The sequence below is a fragment of the Colobus angolensis genome, unplaced genomic scaffold (genome assembly GCF_000951035.1).
Source record: "Colobus angolensis palliatus isolate OR3802 unplaced genomic scaffold, Cang.pa_1.0 Scaffold250, whole genome shotgun sequence".
NCBI classification, from domain to species: Eukaryota; Metazoa; Chordata; class Mammalia; order Primates; family Cercopithecidae; genus Colobus; species Colobus angolensis.
The window spans coordinates 2,179,225-2,192,611 of record NW_012115711.1 but is presented as its reverse complement, the minus strand read 5'-3'; the positions used below and the strand labels follow the sequence as shown (position 1 = coordinate 2,192,611).

Here is a 13,387-nt window from a genome sequence, read left to right as displayed (position 1 = left end):
GGTACTGATCCTAATCCTGACCCAGCTCTGCTGCTATGAGGGCATGGAACAGGTAAGGATTTCCTGGAGGGAAAAGTTCTACAGTAGCACCTCCAAAGATGGGGGAGAAGATAGGTGCCTGTGAGTTCCTGTGGGCCTTGTTCCAGCAAGGTGGCTGTGGGCATGACACTTTCATCCTTACACTCAGGGAAGAATCTGGCACTTGAGCCAAGTGCTCCTTTCTTCTCCAACTCTTGCTGCCATCCTGAGTGATTTCACTGTTTATGTGAATGATCCAACCAATACTCTGGCCTCACAGTCCCCTGACCCCCTCAACTCATCTTCTGTCCTTCAACTACCTACTCCATGGATTTTGGTATCATCTTCCTGGTCTGATTTCTTAAATGCAAGCATCCAACTGTCTGACCACTGCCCACCCACTACCCCAGTCCTTACAACTCTATATCATCCACTGAATCCCTAACAGTATGCCTCCATACAGTAGGCATATATGTAGTATTTCCTTCTTTTTTTTTTTTTGAGACAGGGTCTCACTCTGTCACCCAGGCTGAAGTGCAGCGGTGCAATCTCAGCTCACTGCAGCCCCGAACTCCTGGGCTTATGCGATCCTCCCACCCCAGCCTCTGTCACAAGTAGCTGGGACCACAAGTGCACAGCACCATGCCCGGCTAATTTTCAATTATTTTGTAGAGACAAGGTCTCACTACGTTATCCAAGCTGGTCTTGAACTCCTGGGCTCAAGTGATCCTCCCATCTTGGCCTCTCCCAAAGTGCTGGGATTACAGACATGAGCCACTGTGCCCAGCCCTGTAGTATTTTTTGAATGAACAATATTTGTTGCTGTACAGCATCAAGAGCAGAGTCCTTTGAATGCTCTATTGTCCCCCAATCTATCCTTAGTGTTCTCTCCCTAACTATGTTGGATACTATGGGCCATCTCTTCAGCCACTCTCCATGCAGCTACCATAAGCCAGGTACCAGTGACCCAGTGGTAAAGAGACAGACTCATACACTTGCTGCCTTTGTTCCCTTGTTCTTCCATCACAACCACCCAGCAAGACTTAAACCCTGTATAATCCACCTCTCCGTTTTTTGTTGTTGTCTACTACAGAAGTTGCCGATCCCTGCTTGAAGCAGATCTATATTTATCTGCATCTACAGCCACCCTTAAGTCTGTTCAAAGTCAGAGTCGTCTTCTCTGGTACCCTATTCCATCCCACCTTCTCAGGGATGGGCTACTTCAGTCAATTTCTGACTCTTCCATATTGATCTCCTGTCCCTATTAGCTTTTGCCCCACAGTCTATACAATATGCCCAAGTTTTCCTCTCCTATCCCAATTAAACCCTCCTTTGTTCTTATGTCCACCCCTAGTGACCTCTGCCCTTCCCTCCATTCTTACACCAGTGATTCAAAATGAATCTGTACTTACTGTCCAGAAGCCTCTCCTTTTGCCTTCTGCTCCAGGCTTTCCCTCTTCATATCTTTCCTCAACCTGTTATCCTCTTGCCTGCCATGCTTTCCCCAGGCCTCTATCCTGCTGAAGTCATATTTACCTTTGAGCCAAAAGCTGGAGCCCCATTTTCTCCAAAGAGCTCTGCTGATCTCCAGCTCTTCTGTGAACCCAAGATGCCACTCCACAACTACCTAAGCACATTAAAAGACAGAAAAAACTCCAATTCATTTTGCAAATTTAATGTAACTCTGATACCAAAATATGACAGCACACAGAAAGCAAACAATAAAGCAGGAAGAGCAAACAGATTTTTCCATCACATGACACCCTCAGCTGATTGGCCGTAGCTGCTTTGACTGCTGTGTGGACAAAGATTCCAAGGATGTACTTTGGCTCCATGGGAAGGACTGCTGCAATTTATTAGCGGTATCTGTAAACATGGGGAATAAATCTGAAAACAAAACAAATAGGAACACATTTTAGCACCAAATGCACTGTCTTCTCATAATTCCTTCATTGCCCTCACCTTTCCACCCCGCTCTCCTGCCTTAGTGTTTCTTATAACATCTCCCAGCTCTTATACCCATCCCTGTGGGTCCTGGCTATGGAAATATTGCAGTTACCTGAAACCTCACTAGCCATAGGAGAAGCCACAGGCACCAAGACTGGTGGCTCCACTGCTGAAGCCAGCACTGGTGCTCAGTCCACCACCAAAGCCAACACCAGTGTTTGGTCCACCGCCGAAGCCAGCTCCTGTGCTCGGTCCACCGCTGAAGCCACTGATGCTTGGTCCACTGCAGAAGCCAACACCAGTGCTTGGTCCACCATTGAAGCCAACAATAGAACTGGGTCCACTATTGAAGCCCGTGCTGGTGCTGGGTTCGCCAGTAAAGCCAGTGCTGGTGTTGGAACCACTGCCAAAGCCAATGATGGTACTCAGTCCTCTGTCGAAGCTGGCATTAGGCCTACCGCCAAAGCCATCGCTGGTGCTGAGGCCACCGCTAAAGCCAGCACCGGTGCCAAGTGTGCTGCTGAAACTAGCATTGGTGCCCAGTCCACCACCAAAGCCATCACTAGTGACCAGTCCACCACCAAAGCCAGCACCGGTGCCCAGTCCGCCACTGAAGCCAGCGCTGGTGCCCAGTCCACCACCAAAGCCAGTGCTGGTGCCTGGTCCTCCACTGAAGCCAGCGCTGGTACCTAGCCCACCATCAAAGCCAGAACTGGTGCTTAGACCACCACTGAAGCCAGCACTGGTGGCTAGGCCACCACCAAAGCCAGCACTGGTGTTCAGTCCACCACCAAATCCAGCACTGGTGCTTAACCCGTTGCCAAAGCTGAAACTGGTACTGGTGCTGGGTCCATCACCAAAACTAGGGCTGGTAGCACCACTAAAGCAGGCACTGGTGCTAGGAGGGCCACCAAAGCATAGGTTAGTATTAGATGCACTGCCAAAGCAGAGGCTGGTGCTGGAAGCTCCACCAAAACAGAGGCTGGTGCTATGAGCACCACCAAAGCTGACACTGGTGCTGGGAGCAGCACCAAAGCCTATGCTGTTGCTGGGAGTACCACCGAAGTCAGTAGTGGTACTAAGTGCCCCACCGAAGCCAGCATTGGTGTTAAATGCACCGCCAAAGCCGGGGTTGGTGCTGGGTACACCACTGAAGCCAGCACTGGTGCCAACAGCACCACTGAAGCCGGCACTGGTGCTGATGGCACAGCCAAAGCTGGCATTGGTGTTGAGTGCACCACCAAAGCCAGCACTGGTGCTGGGAGAGCCACCAAAACAGACACTGGTGCTTAGTGTACCACCAAAGTCAGTGCTGGTGCTGACAGCACCACCAAAACCAGCACTGGTGTTGAGTGCACCGCCAAAGCTGACACTGGTGCCAGGAGAGCCACCAAAGCAGACACTGGTGCTTAGTGTACCGCCAAAGTTGGCACTGGTGCTCATAGCACCACCAAAACCAGCACTGGTGTTGAGCGCACCGCCAAAGCTGGCACTGGTGTTGAGAGCACCACCAAAGCCAGCACCGGTGCTGGGAGAGCCATCAAAGCAGATGCTGGTACTTAGTGTACCACCACAATTGGCACTGGTGCTGGAAGAGCCACCAAAGGAGACACTGGTGCTGAGTGTGCCTCCAAAGCCAGTGCTGGTGCAGGGAGAGCCACCAAAGCAGATACTGGTACTGAGTGTACCACCAAAGCTACCACTGGAGCTGGGAGAGCCACCAAAGCAGACACTGGTGCTGAGTGTGCCTCCAAAGCCAGTGTTGGTGCTAAGCGCACTACTGAAGACTGTGTTCGTTGTGGGTGCACTGCCAAAGCTGGTGCTGGTGCTGAGTACACCACTAAAGCCAGCCGTGGTGCTGAGTGTGCCTCCAAAGCCAGAGCTGGCTGCACCACTGAAAGTGGCACTGTTGAGTGGGCCACTAAAACTAGAGCTGACTCCACCACTAAAGCTGGCACTGGTACAAGGCGTGCCACCGAAGCTAATGCTGGCTTCACTGCTGAAACTAGTGCTGGTGCTGGGTGCACCACCAAAGCTAATGCTGGCTGCACTGCTGAAGCTGGAACTAGTGCTCAGTGTGCCACCAAAGCTAATGCTGGCTGTATTGCCGAAGCTGGCACTGGAGCTGGGTGCACCACCAAAGGTAATGCCAGGTCCACCACTGGAGCTGGGTGCACCATTGAAGCTAATACTAGCACCATCGCTGAAGCCAGCCCTGGTACCAGCTCCTCTGCTGAAGTTGACGTTGGTGCTGGCATCTGCATTTTCTTGGGCTCTGGCCTCAATTTCAAATGAAAATCTGCTCCAGGCCTGAGCATCGTCACCTAACTCTTCCCTTGTTAGGCAGTCGATATCCATGTCATCCCAATTCCAGGGCCCAGCCACAGCTTCCTCTCCAATCCCCATTTGGGCTCTTGCCTCAGCCCTGGCTTCAGCCTCAGCCACAGCCACAGCTGCAGCTTGGACTTCCATCTCCACTGCCTCGCGGTACTGCACAGCCCAGTCCTTAGGGTCTTTTTTCTGCACCTGAAATGGGGATGATAATCATAATAAGAAAATAACCCTAGTAATCATATATTAATCTATGGGCTTTGTATTGAACTAGTAGCAATACTTTTTAAAAATTCTTAGTTACTGGGGCTCTGTCATGGGTCAGTTCTGAAATCGCTTCAGCTCTGACGATTTACATGCTATATGACCTTGGACAAGTTACTTAACCTCACTTAGCCTAAGTGTCTTCATTTATAATTACAGGAAATAAAAGTATATATGTTATGAACTGAAGTGTTGTGCCTGTCCCCAAATTTGTACGTTGAATCCCTAACACCCAGTGTGATTGTATTTGGAGATAGGGCCTTTATGGAAGTAATTAAGGTTAAATGAGGCCATAAGGGTGGGGTCCTGATCAATAGGATTAGTGTCCTTATAGGAAGTGACACCAGAAAACTTGCTCTCTTCTCTCTCACACACAAAGCCATGTGAGGACACAGCAAGAAGGTAGCCATCTGCAAGCCAAGAAGAGAGCCTTCACCAGGAACTGACCCTAGTGGACCCTAACCTGGGATTCTCACCCTCAAGAACTATGAGAAAATAAATTTGTTTTTTAATCCACCCAGTCTATGGTATTTTGTTATGGCAGCCCATGCGGATTAATACAAAGTATGAAGAATCAATGAGATGATGTAAACTAGATATCTAGCAGCACCCTAGCACATAAAGGAGGTTCCATATGTTTATATATGAGCTCCAGGCTGCTCTGTACCTGCCCATCCCTGTGCATTGCCTGCCCCAGCCAAGGGTATCCCATTGCCTTAATATGCCAAGCTCGGGCAGCTCTCCTATTACCTTGCATGCAAACTTGAGGACTTTCATCTTGCTAGTCTCATGGTAGGAGCGCAAGCCCCAGAAGAACTCATATTCAGGTGGTCTGCTGTTAGGGACCCTCTTGTACTCCAGGTACCTTGGAAAAAGGAAATGAAACTTGTTTCTAACCAAGCAAGCCTGCTGTCTTAAGCACTAGACACCAGGTGGCCACCTCCTCCAAAGAAATACAAACAGCCCCTAGAGAAGGATTTCTAAGACCCTCCAGCCCCAGACTCACTACCAAACACGGTTCATGGTCTTGGCCTCCAATACTGAGCCATTTCCCACTGGCCCTGTACAAAGCAGTCCCTTGGGCTTCTCCAGGGGAGACATGTATAGGGCATGATGTCACAGGAAGGCCAAAGTATCATGCCACCTGTGAGGAGTAAGCCCAAATTCCTGTTGGGTGTGTTGTAAACAGAGGAGCCATTCTTAAGGCCCTCTGCTCTGAGCGCACCCCACTGCAAGGGCCTTGTGTTGAGTCTGGCCCAGTCCTGGAAAGGTCTGCCCGTGGGAATTTTAGACAGTATCAGTTCTAGAACACAAGATGCCCATCCCTCTAAAGCTAGTGTAAGAAAGGCACTAAGCACGTTCTGAATAAGATCAGTATACCCAGAACACTTCAGGGCCAGATAAAGCCCCAAACACCACTTACTTCTGCTTCACAAACTCGTCTGTGATGAGCTTCCTCACTTCCCCAAAGAGTGAATGCCTCACCCTGACAATGGGAAAAATAACCCATGAACACAGATCAGAACTGCCCAGATGAGGGCAGAGGCATTTCCCAACATGGAAGAGATCTCTCTAGCACATAGGGCAGTCTCAATGAAGCGAAGAAAGTAGTGAGCACATGGCCACTAGAAGCAAGCAGTTAAGACCAGATGCCTCTTTGTCGGGGATCCCTGAAGGTCTATCTAACATCTCAGAACAGACAGAGGACATAGAGGAGAGAGCGAGCAGAGAGTTCAGGACCATTTGCCCATCATCCACCCAGGTCAGAACCCTGGGCCCTCTACCCAGTCCAGCACCCCACCCACTCCACCAGACCACCAGACTGATGCAATCCTAGGACCATCCTCTCTTGTCAAAGGACAACACGGACAGCAAGCGCTGAGAAGCCCAATCATACCCAGGGTGCAGCCCCAACTTGCGCAGCACCTCCCAGATGACAGCTGCGAGGGGAGGCAAGAGGAGACAGGGACAGAAATTGAACACATGGAATCCAGACCATGGCCGCCCATTCAGCTGCATGCCCAGCCACTCACCCTCACTGGCCTTGTTGCCATTCATAAAAATGACACTCAGAATCACCATGAGGAGACCCAGCTTGGGTGTGTCCTTGGTCCTAAGGGAATAACAGGACAGAAAGAAGGTTTATGTTCAGCAGCCATTCACAAAAGACACACCAGTCAGCTTACTAGGCTAGCCTCTCCCAGATGCCTCAGATACAGAATTCTGCCCAGTCTCTGCTTCCAGCTCTATGCCACCCTGGGCAAAGCACTTAGACTTGCAAGCCTTGGTCTATTATTCAGTAAAATGGGAAAATCATATTCTCCCTTCCTCAGGTTGCCAAGAAGACGGAAGAATGGCTGTCAACCTGGTACAACACAAGCACTCAGTCCATGTGAATCCCTTCTTTCTCTCCCAGAACCTTCAGCCCCACTGACACTCCTGCGCTTCATGCATCCTGATCCACCCACACCAGGAAGCCCTCCTTGAGAACCACTCTGCCAAAGCCAGGCCAGGCACTCAGTCGGAAGAGGCAAGCAATGGCAGGCCTGCTTTCCTGAGAAGCTTCTACAGAGACAGCAAACCTGACAGCAGGAATGTCCCACCCTAGGCTCCTACACCCATCAGTCATAATCAGGTGCCACTCCTGTGAGCAGGGCTTTTGAGACTCTGTTTTTCCTACTCCCTAAGAGGATGGGGGAAGTAGGACAAAGAAGGGGTAGCAGCACAGATAAAAGCAAAAGCTCCCTTCCCACTCCAGCCCTTTCCCAGCTTACGTTCCCAGTATGCCTGCAGAGGATTCCCGAGTGCTGATGAGAATATACAAGCTACTTTGCTTATCAATTTCTTTCAGATTGACTCGAAACATCTGCCAAGTAAAAGAATAGCCTGTGAGATCACAAAATTCAGCTTGGGTATCAGTGAACTTTCTGGGCATCCTAAAACTCCCAGTGTACTTAGGGGGTTTGCATGTGTAAGAAATCAGTGAGATAATGCACATAAAGCACACAGCCAAGTGCCTGGCACGCAGTAAACACACAGCAAATGTACTATTGTCATCAACATCATCTTTGTGATGAGCAGGAATCTAGGGAGACAGAGAATGGGGATACAAGGGAGAGGTGAGATCTGAAATACATGCAGAATGTGTCAAACCATGGATAGAAGCTGGGACTAAGTTGAGTGGCTTGTGTCCTTGCCATGCTTTCATCACTGACATGCTGTGTGACCCATGGCAAGTCTACACCTCTCCCTAGGCCACTGCCTGCCCATTCACACAGTAATGGGGCTGGATTAGCATGTCTCTGTGATTCTCTCCAAAAGAGACATGTATATCTTTGCTCAATTCAAAGCTTCCCCATTGCGCCCATCCGTCAGCACTGCCCCTTCACCTTCTCCAGAGCGTAGCTTGCTCGTTCAATGATTTCTGGGAAATATTCATCGTATTCTTGGATGACATCCCTCAGCATGTCTGTAGAAAAGGAGAGGTGAGAGTAGCTGAGCTTAGCAGGGGCCACAGAGCTGCAGCCCTTTTGCCAGTCCTGTTGGGTCAGTGCAACCAGAGACCTGAAGTGAGTTAATGGGAGATGCCAGCCATGGCAGAGTGTGAGGAGGGCAGGTGTGGAGATATGAGAGAACAAAGAGGCCATAAAGTGTTACTACCAGACTATGGGAGGAGAGGGGAGTGGAGAGGAGAGCTCAAGGAGGAGAGTTGGTAGGACACTACCTGAGCGCTTGATGGGGATCTTTGTCTGGTCCTTAACCAACAGGTATTTCACCAACTTATTAGCCTGGGAGGGGAGGAATAGATGGAGAGATCTTAACATGCTTGCAGAAAACTCAGGAGGTGGCAGAGCAGAGGGCAGGTGAAGAAGAGAAGAGACTAGACAGCATTGGATTCTTACCCTTTCTTGTAAAATGGCCACATCTCGCGGTGGCGCAGGCCTCCGACTCCATGGGATCCGCCTGTAATTATTGCCACTTCTCTCATCCCCATTCAGATGCTTGGACTTCATCATCAGAAAGAAGGAAGGTCCAGAGTCACCAGGTGAAAGAGATGCCTCTGGCTCCTCACCTTGCCTGCTCCAGACAGAAAGTCCCTCTAACCCTCTCCCTCAGCCTTGCTGTAGTGGAACCTGATCCTGACCTTGCCATTGGCCACCCTGAGTCCTGAGCTTATCTTTCACTGTCTTCCAGGAAGGAGTTTCATTCCTCTGTCAGGCTAGGAACAACTCAAGATAAGAGCCTAAGGGTCTTTCTCTTCCTTTGGCTACCACCGATTATGCTGGCTGGTATCTCTTGGACAAGTCACTTCATTTCTCTGGGACTCAGTTTTCTTATGTGTAAAACTGGGACCTATGATCCCTTGTTGGTAAAAGTTACTTTCAAGACATTCAGACATACCTTGTGTAAATGTCCCCAACACAAAGCCTGGCACATGGTAACTATTATTTAAATACAAGTAGAATTACATACAGGTTGTAGCTGAGTGTACGGATGTCTTATTTCCTCACCAATCTGTGAACTACTAAGGGGCAGAAACTATGTCACCTTCTTCTCAGCATCTTCCATAGCCTATCTGAACACAGGGACTAGCTCAAAGTAAAACTTTTATAGAAGAAATGAACAAACTAGACGGGTAAAAATGGAAAAGAAGCACAAAGTTAAGGATGGTAATGTCAGAGATCTCACCTTTCGGTTTCTCTTGCCCCGGGTCCTGGTTGTGGGCTCCAGACTCAACTGAGCCAGATAGTCATCTGCCAGGGCCTGGACAGCAGCAGCAACCTGAGTCTCAAGGGCACTTACGTTGGTCTGAGCAGAGGCCATCTTGGCCTGGGTCCCTTGGTCAGCATTTGGAGTCTGGCTTTCAGTTGCCCGAGCCTTAGTGGAAGCCTTCCGAGCCCTAGACCCTCTCTTGACCCGCAGGGTGGCTGCCAGGGCCTGGTTTGTGACCATTTGAGTGGCAAGTAAGGCCTCAGAAATCTCAGAGACAGAATTTGGGCCCCTACTGGCAGCCTTCTTGCCCTTGGATTTTTTGGGCCTGATAGCTACTACTGAGGCCTCAATCTGCCTGGCAGCTGTCTCAGTGACATTTGCAGCCTCTATATGGTCAGTGTCAGTATTTATGACCTTAGCAATTGTCTTCCTGGCTTTGGAGGCTTTCTTGGTTCGGATGGAGGCTGCTGTGGTGTGGATACTGGCTGTCTCATTGGTAATTTGGCCTTGGGTGGTAGCTGTATGGGTGGCGGTTGGAGCCAGTGAGACCTCGGTGACACTAGCTATGGCCTTATTCGCAGCCTTCTTAGCCTTGGAAGCTTTCTTAGGCTTGATAGAGGTAATCAAGGTCTGGGAACTGGCTGACTCATTGGCAATTGGAACGTGAATATTCTGTGAGATGACTGGTAGGTTTAGGACCTGTAAGGGTGAATTGAGCTGTGTAGCACCACCCTCACGGCCAGTTGGGGATTGGGAGCCTTGGGCTGCCTTGGCAGTAACTCTCTTCATCTTGTTGGCTTTCTTAGGCTGAGCAGTGACTGAAGAAACCTGAGTATTGGTTACCTCAGTGGTAGGTGAAGCCTGACTGATCTGGGTAATGACTGGCAGGTTTAAAGCCTGCAAAGTTATTTTGGGCTTGTTGGTGGCAATCTCATTGGCAGTTGGGACTGGAGGGGCAGCAGGTGCAGCCTTAGTAATAGCCTTTATAGGGGCCTTCTTGGTCTTGCTTTTCTTAGGCCGGTTGACAACTGGTGGGTCCATGGCCAGGGAGTCCTTGGTTGCCGCCAACAGGGTATGCATCAGCAAGACACTGTCCTCTTCTGTAGTCTCAGTCTGTATATCTGGAGGGAAGGGAAGCCCCAGGCTCCCAGGGGGAGGCAGAGGGCCCTACACACTTAGAATTATGATCCTCTGGGCCATCTGGCCTCCCTAAAGCCCACCCCTTTCCACAAAGGCCTTCCCTTCCTCTGAGCAGTGGTTAATTGAAATGGGGTGAGGGAAGGGGTAGGGAGCAAGGAAGGAATAGAGTCAGGCAGGTTTTCCTCTCCTCCCCTTCACCATGTAAGGGAGGAATGAGATGAGTTAGGCAGGGAATTACGAAACTACACGGTGGAAGGGGTCTGAAGAGCAGTAAGTTAACTCAGGACGGGGCAGATGGCCTAGAGAGAATGCAGAGAAGCCTCACCTGAAATGGAGGCACCCTATATCCGTAGTCATTTCTCCTATCCATCTTTCTGGGAGACCGAGTAACAGCTGAGTCTGAGGGGAATGGGCCTGAATTAGAGAATGAGAGGGAGAGGGAGATTCATCAGACATCTCACCTATCCTTACTTAGGAGAGTCTCATGTAACCTTGGGCCCTAATCCCATCAACTCCTGGATTTTCATACCTAAAAAACCCAGGCCATCTGGTTTCCAAGGCCCAGCTCCTTTTGCCTCCCAGAGGGTCAGTTCTACGACCCCGCCCCTTTACACGCCCCCTCCGCAACTAGATAGTGCGCACGCGCACCGACTAGAGGAACCCTCACCCCCTATCTTATGCCCACCGCTCTCCCAAAAGAACCGGTTTTTCAAGGCCCTCTGCGCGCATGCGCCTTGGTAAACCGGACAGTTTCTAACCAGCTCAATCCCACATCTGCCCCCTGCTCACAGAGCAACAGAACATCTTGGCGCCACCCCTGACTCACTCGTCTAACTGCATCACATCTCGATCCAACCCTTCCCCCAACACCAGCCCCCTCCCTCCCGCTCCGCAGTACCACTCCGCACCGCACCTACCCCAACACAACCCATCTCTCCTCTGCTGTACTGCCACACAACGCCCCTTCCCAATACACACCCCTCCCTCCGCTCTGCAGCATTTCTCTGCACCTTCCCTTCCTTTAATAAGCCCCCTCCCTCCGCTCTGCGGTACGTCTCTGCACCACCCCTTCCCCAACCAACGCCACTCCCTTCTCTTTCCACGTCCGCAAGTGTGCAGCTCCGCCCTTTCTGCAACATGAATACCCCACCCCCAAATCCAACTGTGTGAACCTTCTGTGTATTCCTGTTCTCAAACCCTACCAGGTCCTGTCTCTTCCCTTTCAAATCGGAACCAACCGGGTCATATCCCCTTCTTTCTCCAGTCTGAGTCTGGTCCTTTCCGTTGCTCAAAAGGGATGCTGCCCACTCCTTTCTCTGGGTCCCGATCCCTCCATTCTGTGGCCCAAACAGGGTCCTGCCCCCTTTCTCCAGCCTAAACGGAGTCCTGCCATCTCCTATCTCCCTCCGGAACTGTGTGTATCCTCCTCCCCTCTTGCCACCGTCTGAAGGATTTCTCGATCCTTCCTTTCTGCGGTCCCAACTAGGTCTGCATCCCTCCCTTCCACGGCCCGAACCGAGTCCAGATCTTTCCTTTCTGTGGCCCAAAGGGGATTCTGCCTCCTACTTTCTTCTACGCGAACTGGGTCCAGGCACCGCTAAAGGCGACTTTGATGCGGTTAGGTCCCGAACCCTAAGCAGGTTTTCTTCAAACCTTAGGGGCATGTGGAGTCAGGCACGTCGAAACCGCAGCCAGGAAGCCCCCAGAGGGTCTTCACTAAAGCCAGGCACCTCAGCTCACCTCGTCTTCTTGAATCCAGAAGGCGTCTGCTCTCTCCAAGCCTCTCCTTATGTCTGAGCCTATCCCCCTCCCTGGCCGGAAGTGGTCCTGCCTCTTTCCGCCTCCAGAGGGGGTCTCCGTTCCTGCCCGTCAGTCTCCTCCCCTTCATACCTACTTTCAGCTTTCCATTTTCCTCAATGTAGCTCCCTTTTTCTGCTTAAGACCCCTATTCAGTTATCACTCCCTCTTCTCCATTTGACTTCTCTGTTCCCCACTCTATCTCTGTTCCTATTTGATTCTCCTGTTTCCCCTAAGAGGAATGTGCTTCTCGGAACTCCCACACCAACTCTTGCTACAGACCCTCTGTCCCAACACTATTTACATAGTGTTGTTATACCTTGTGTCTATGTCTCTCTTTGCTAGAGCTGCTCTGGAGCAGGGGACTAGGTCATGTTCATTTGTGTCTTTCAAGTATTACCAGATTAAAACATTTAGAGGCTCTAAACACTAAAAGATAGGGTGCCTGTACATCATGTGCAATTCAGAATAAAAACAGTAATGTATAAAAATCCATGAAAAGTTTTTATTGATCTCACAATGACTATATTGATGCTTTAAAAATATCAACTTGTACTTAGACTGTCTCTTGTGACATGGTGCACTGTTCCCCCATGCAGAAAACAATTCGTGACATTTATTTATTCATTCAATCATTCAAAAGAGAGCAAGGTTAACTATACTTATGTCAAATAAAATAGGCTTAAAGTCAAAAATCATCAAAGATCTTAAAGGTCATTATATAATGATAATGAGATCAATTCATCATGAATATCTAAGAATTATAAATATATTTAATATATGCACCCAACATAGAAGCACCTAAATATATAAAAAAAAATTAATAGATCTGAAGGGAGAAGTAGACTGCAATACAATAATGGTAGGAGACTTCGAGACCCCATTTTCAACAATTCACAGATCAGCCAGACAGAAAATCAATAGGGAAACATTGAACTTGAACTACACTTTAGACAAAAAGGACCTACAGAATATTTTATCCAATAGATTATACATTATTATCAAGCACAGATAGAAAATTCTCCAGAATAGATCATAAGTTAGGCCAAAAATAAGTTTTAACAAATTTAAGAATATTGAAATCACATCAAGTAATACATGCACAGTGTTACGGAACGAGAAATCATTAATGATAAGAATTGTGGAACTTTCATAAATATATGGAAATTAAACAACA

The 13,387-nt window shown here is 49.4% G+C and overlaps 1 protein-coding gene across 6 annotated transcripts; it reads right to left on the bottom strand.

Moving 5' to 3' along the window:
• Positions 1-1,677: 1,677 nt before the first annotated feature.
• TRO (trophinin) lies at positions 1,678-12,462 on the bottom strand. Of its 6 annotated transcripts, none has more exons than XM_011946584.1 (13): positions 12,154-12,462; positions 10,739-10,827; positions 9,250-10,440; positions 8,463-8,567; positions 8,285-8,348; positions 7,950-8,029; positions 7,335-7,426; positions 6,594-6,673; positions 6,458-6,500; positions 5,984-6,046; positions 5,311-5,425; positions 2,078-4,491; positions 1,678-1,905 (listed from the first exon to the last, which is right to left on the bottom strand). In XM_011946584.1, exons 1-12 carry the CDS (start codon positions 12,299-12,301, stop codon positions 2,089-2,091), a joined length of 4,473 nt encoding a protein of 1,490 aa, XP_011801974.1. In that variant the 5' UTR covers positions 12,302-12,462; the 3' UTR covers positions 1,678-1,905; positions 2,078-2,088. The 6 variants fall into 6 exon arrangements, with proteins under 6 accessions (XP_011801974.1, XP_011801977.1, XP_011801979.1 ...); XM_011946587.1 differs by having other exon boundaries at positions 4,384-4,491; XM_011946589.1 differs by having other exon boundaries at positions 4,384-4,491; positions 10,739-10,812.
• Between the last annotated feature and the right edge of the window lie 925 nt (positions 12,463-13,387).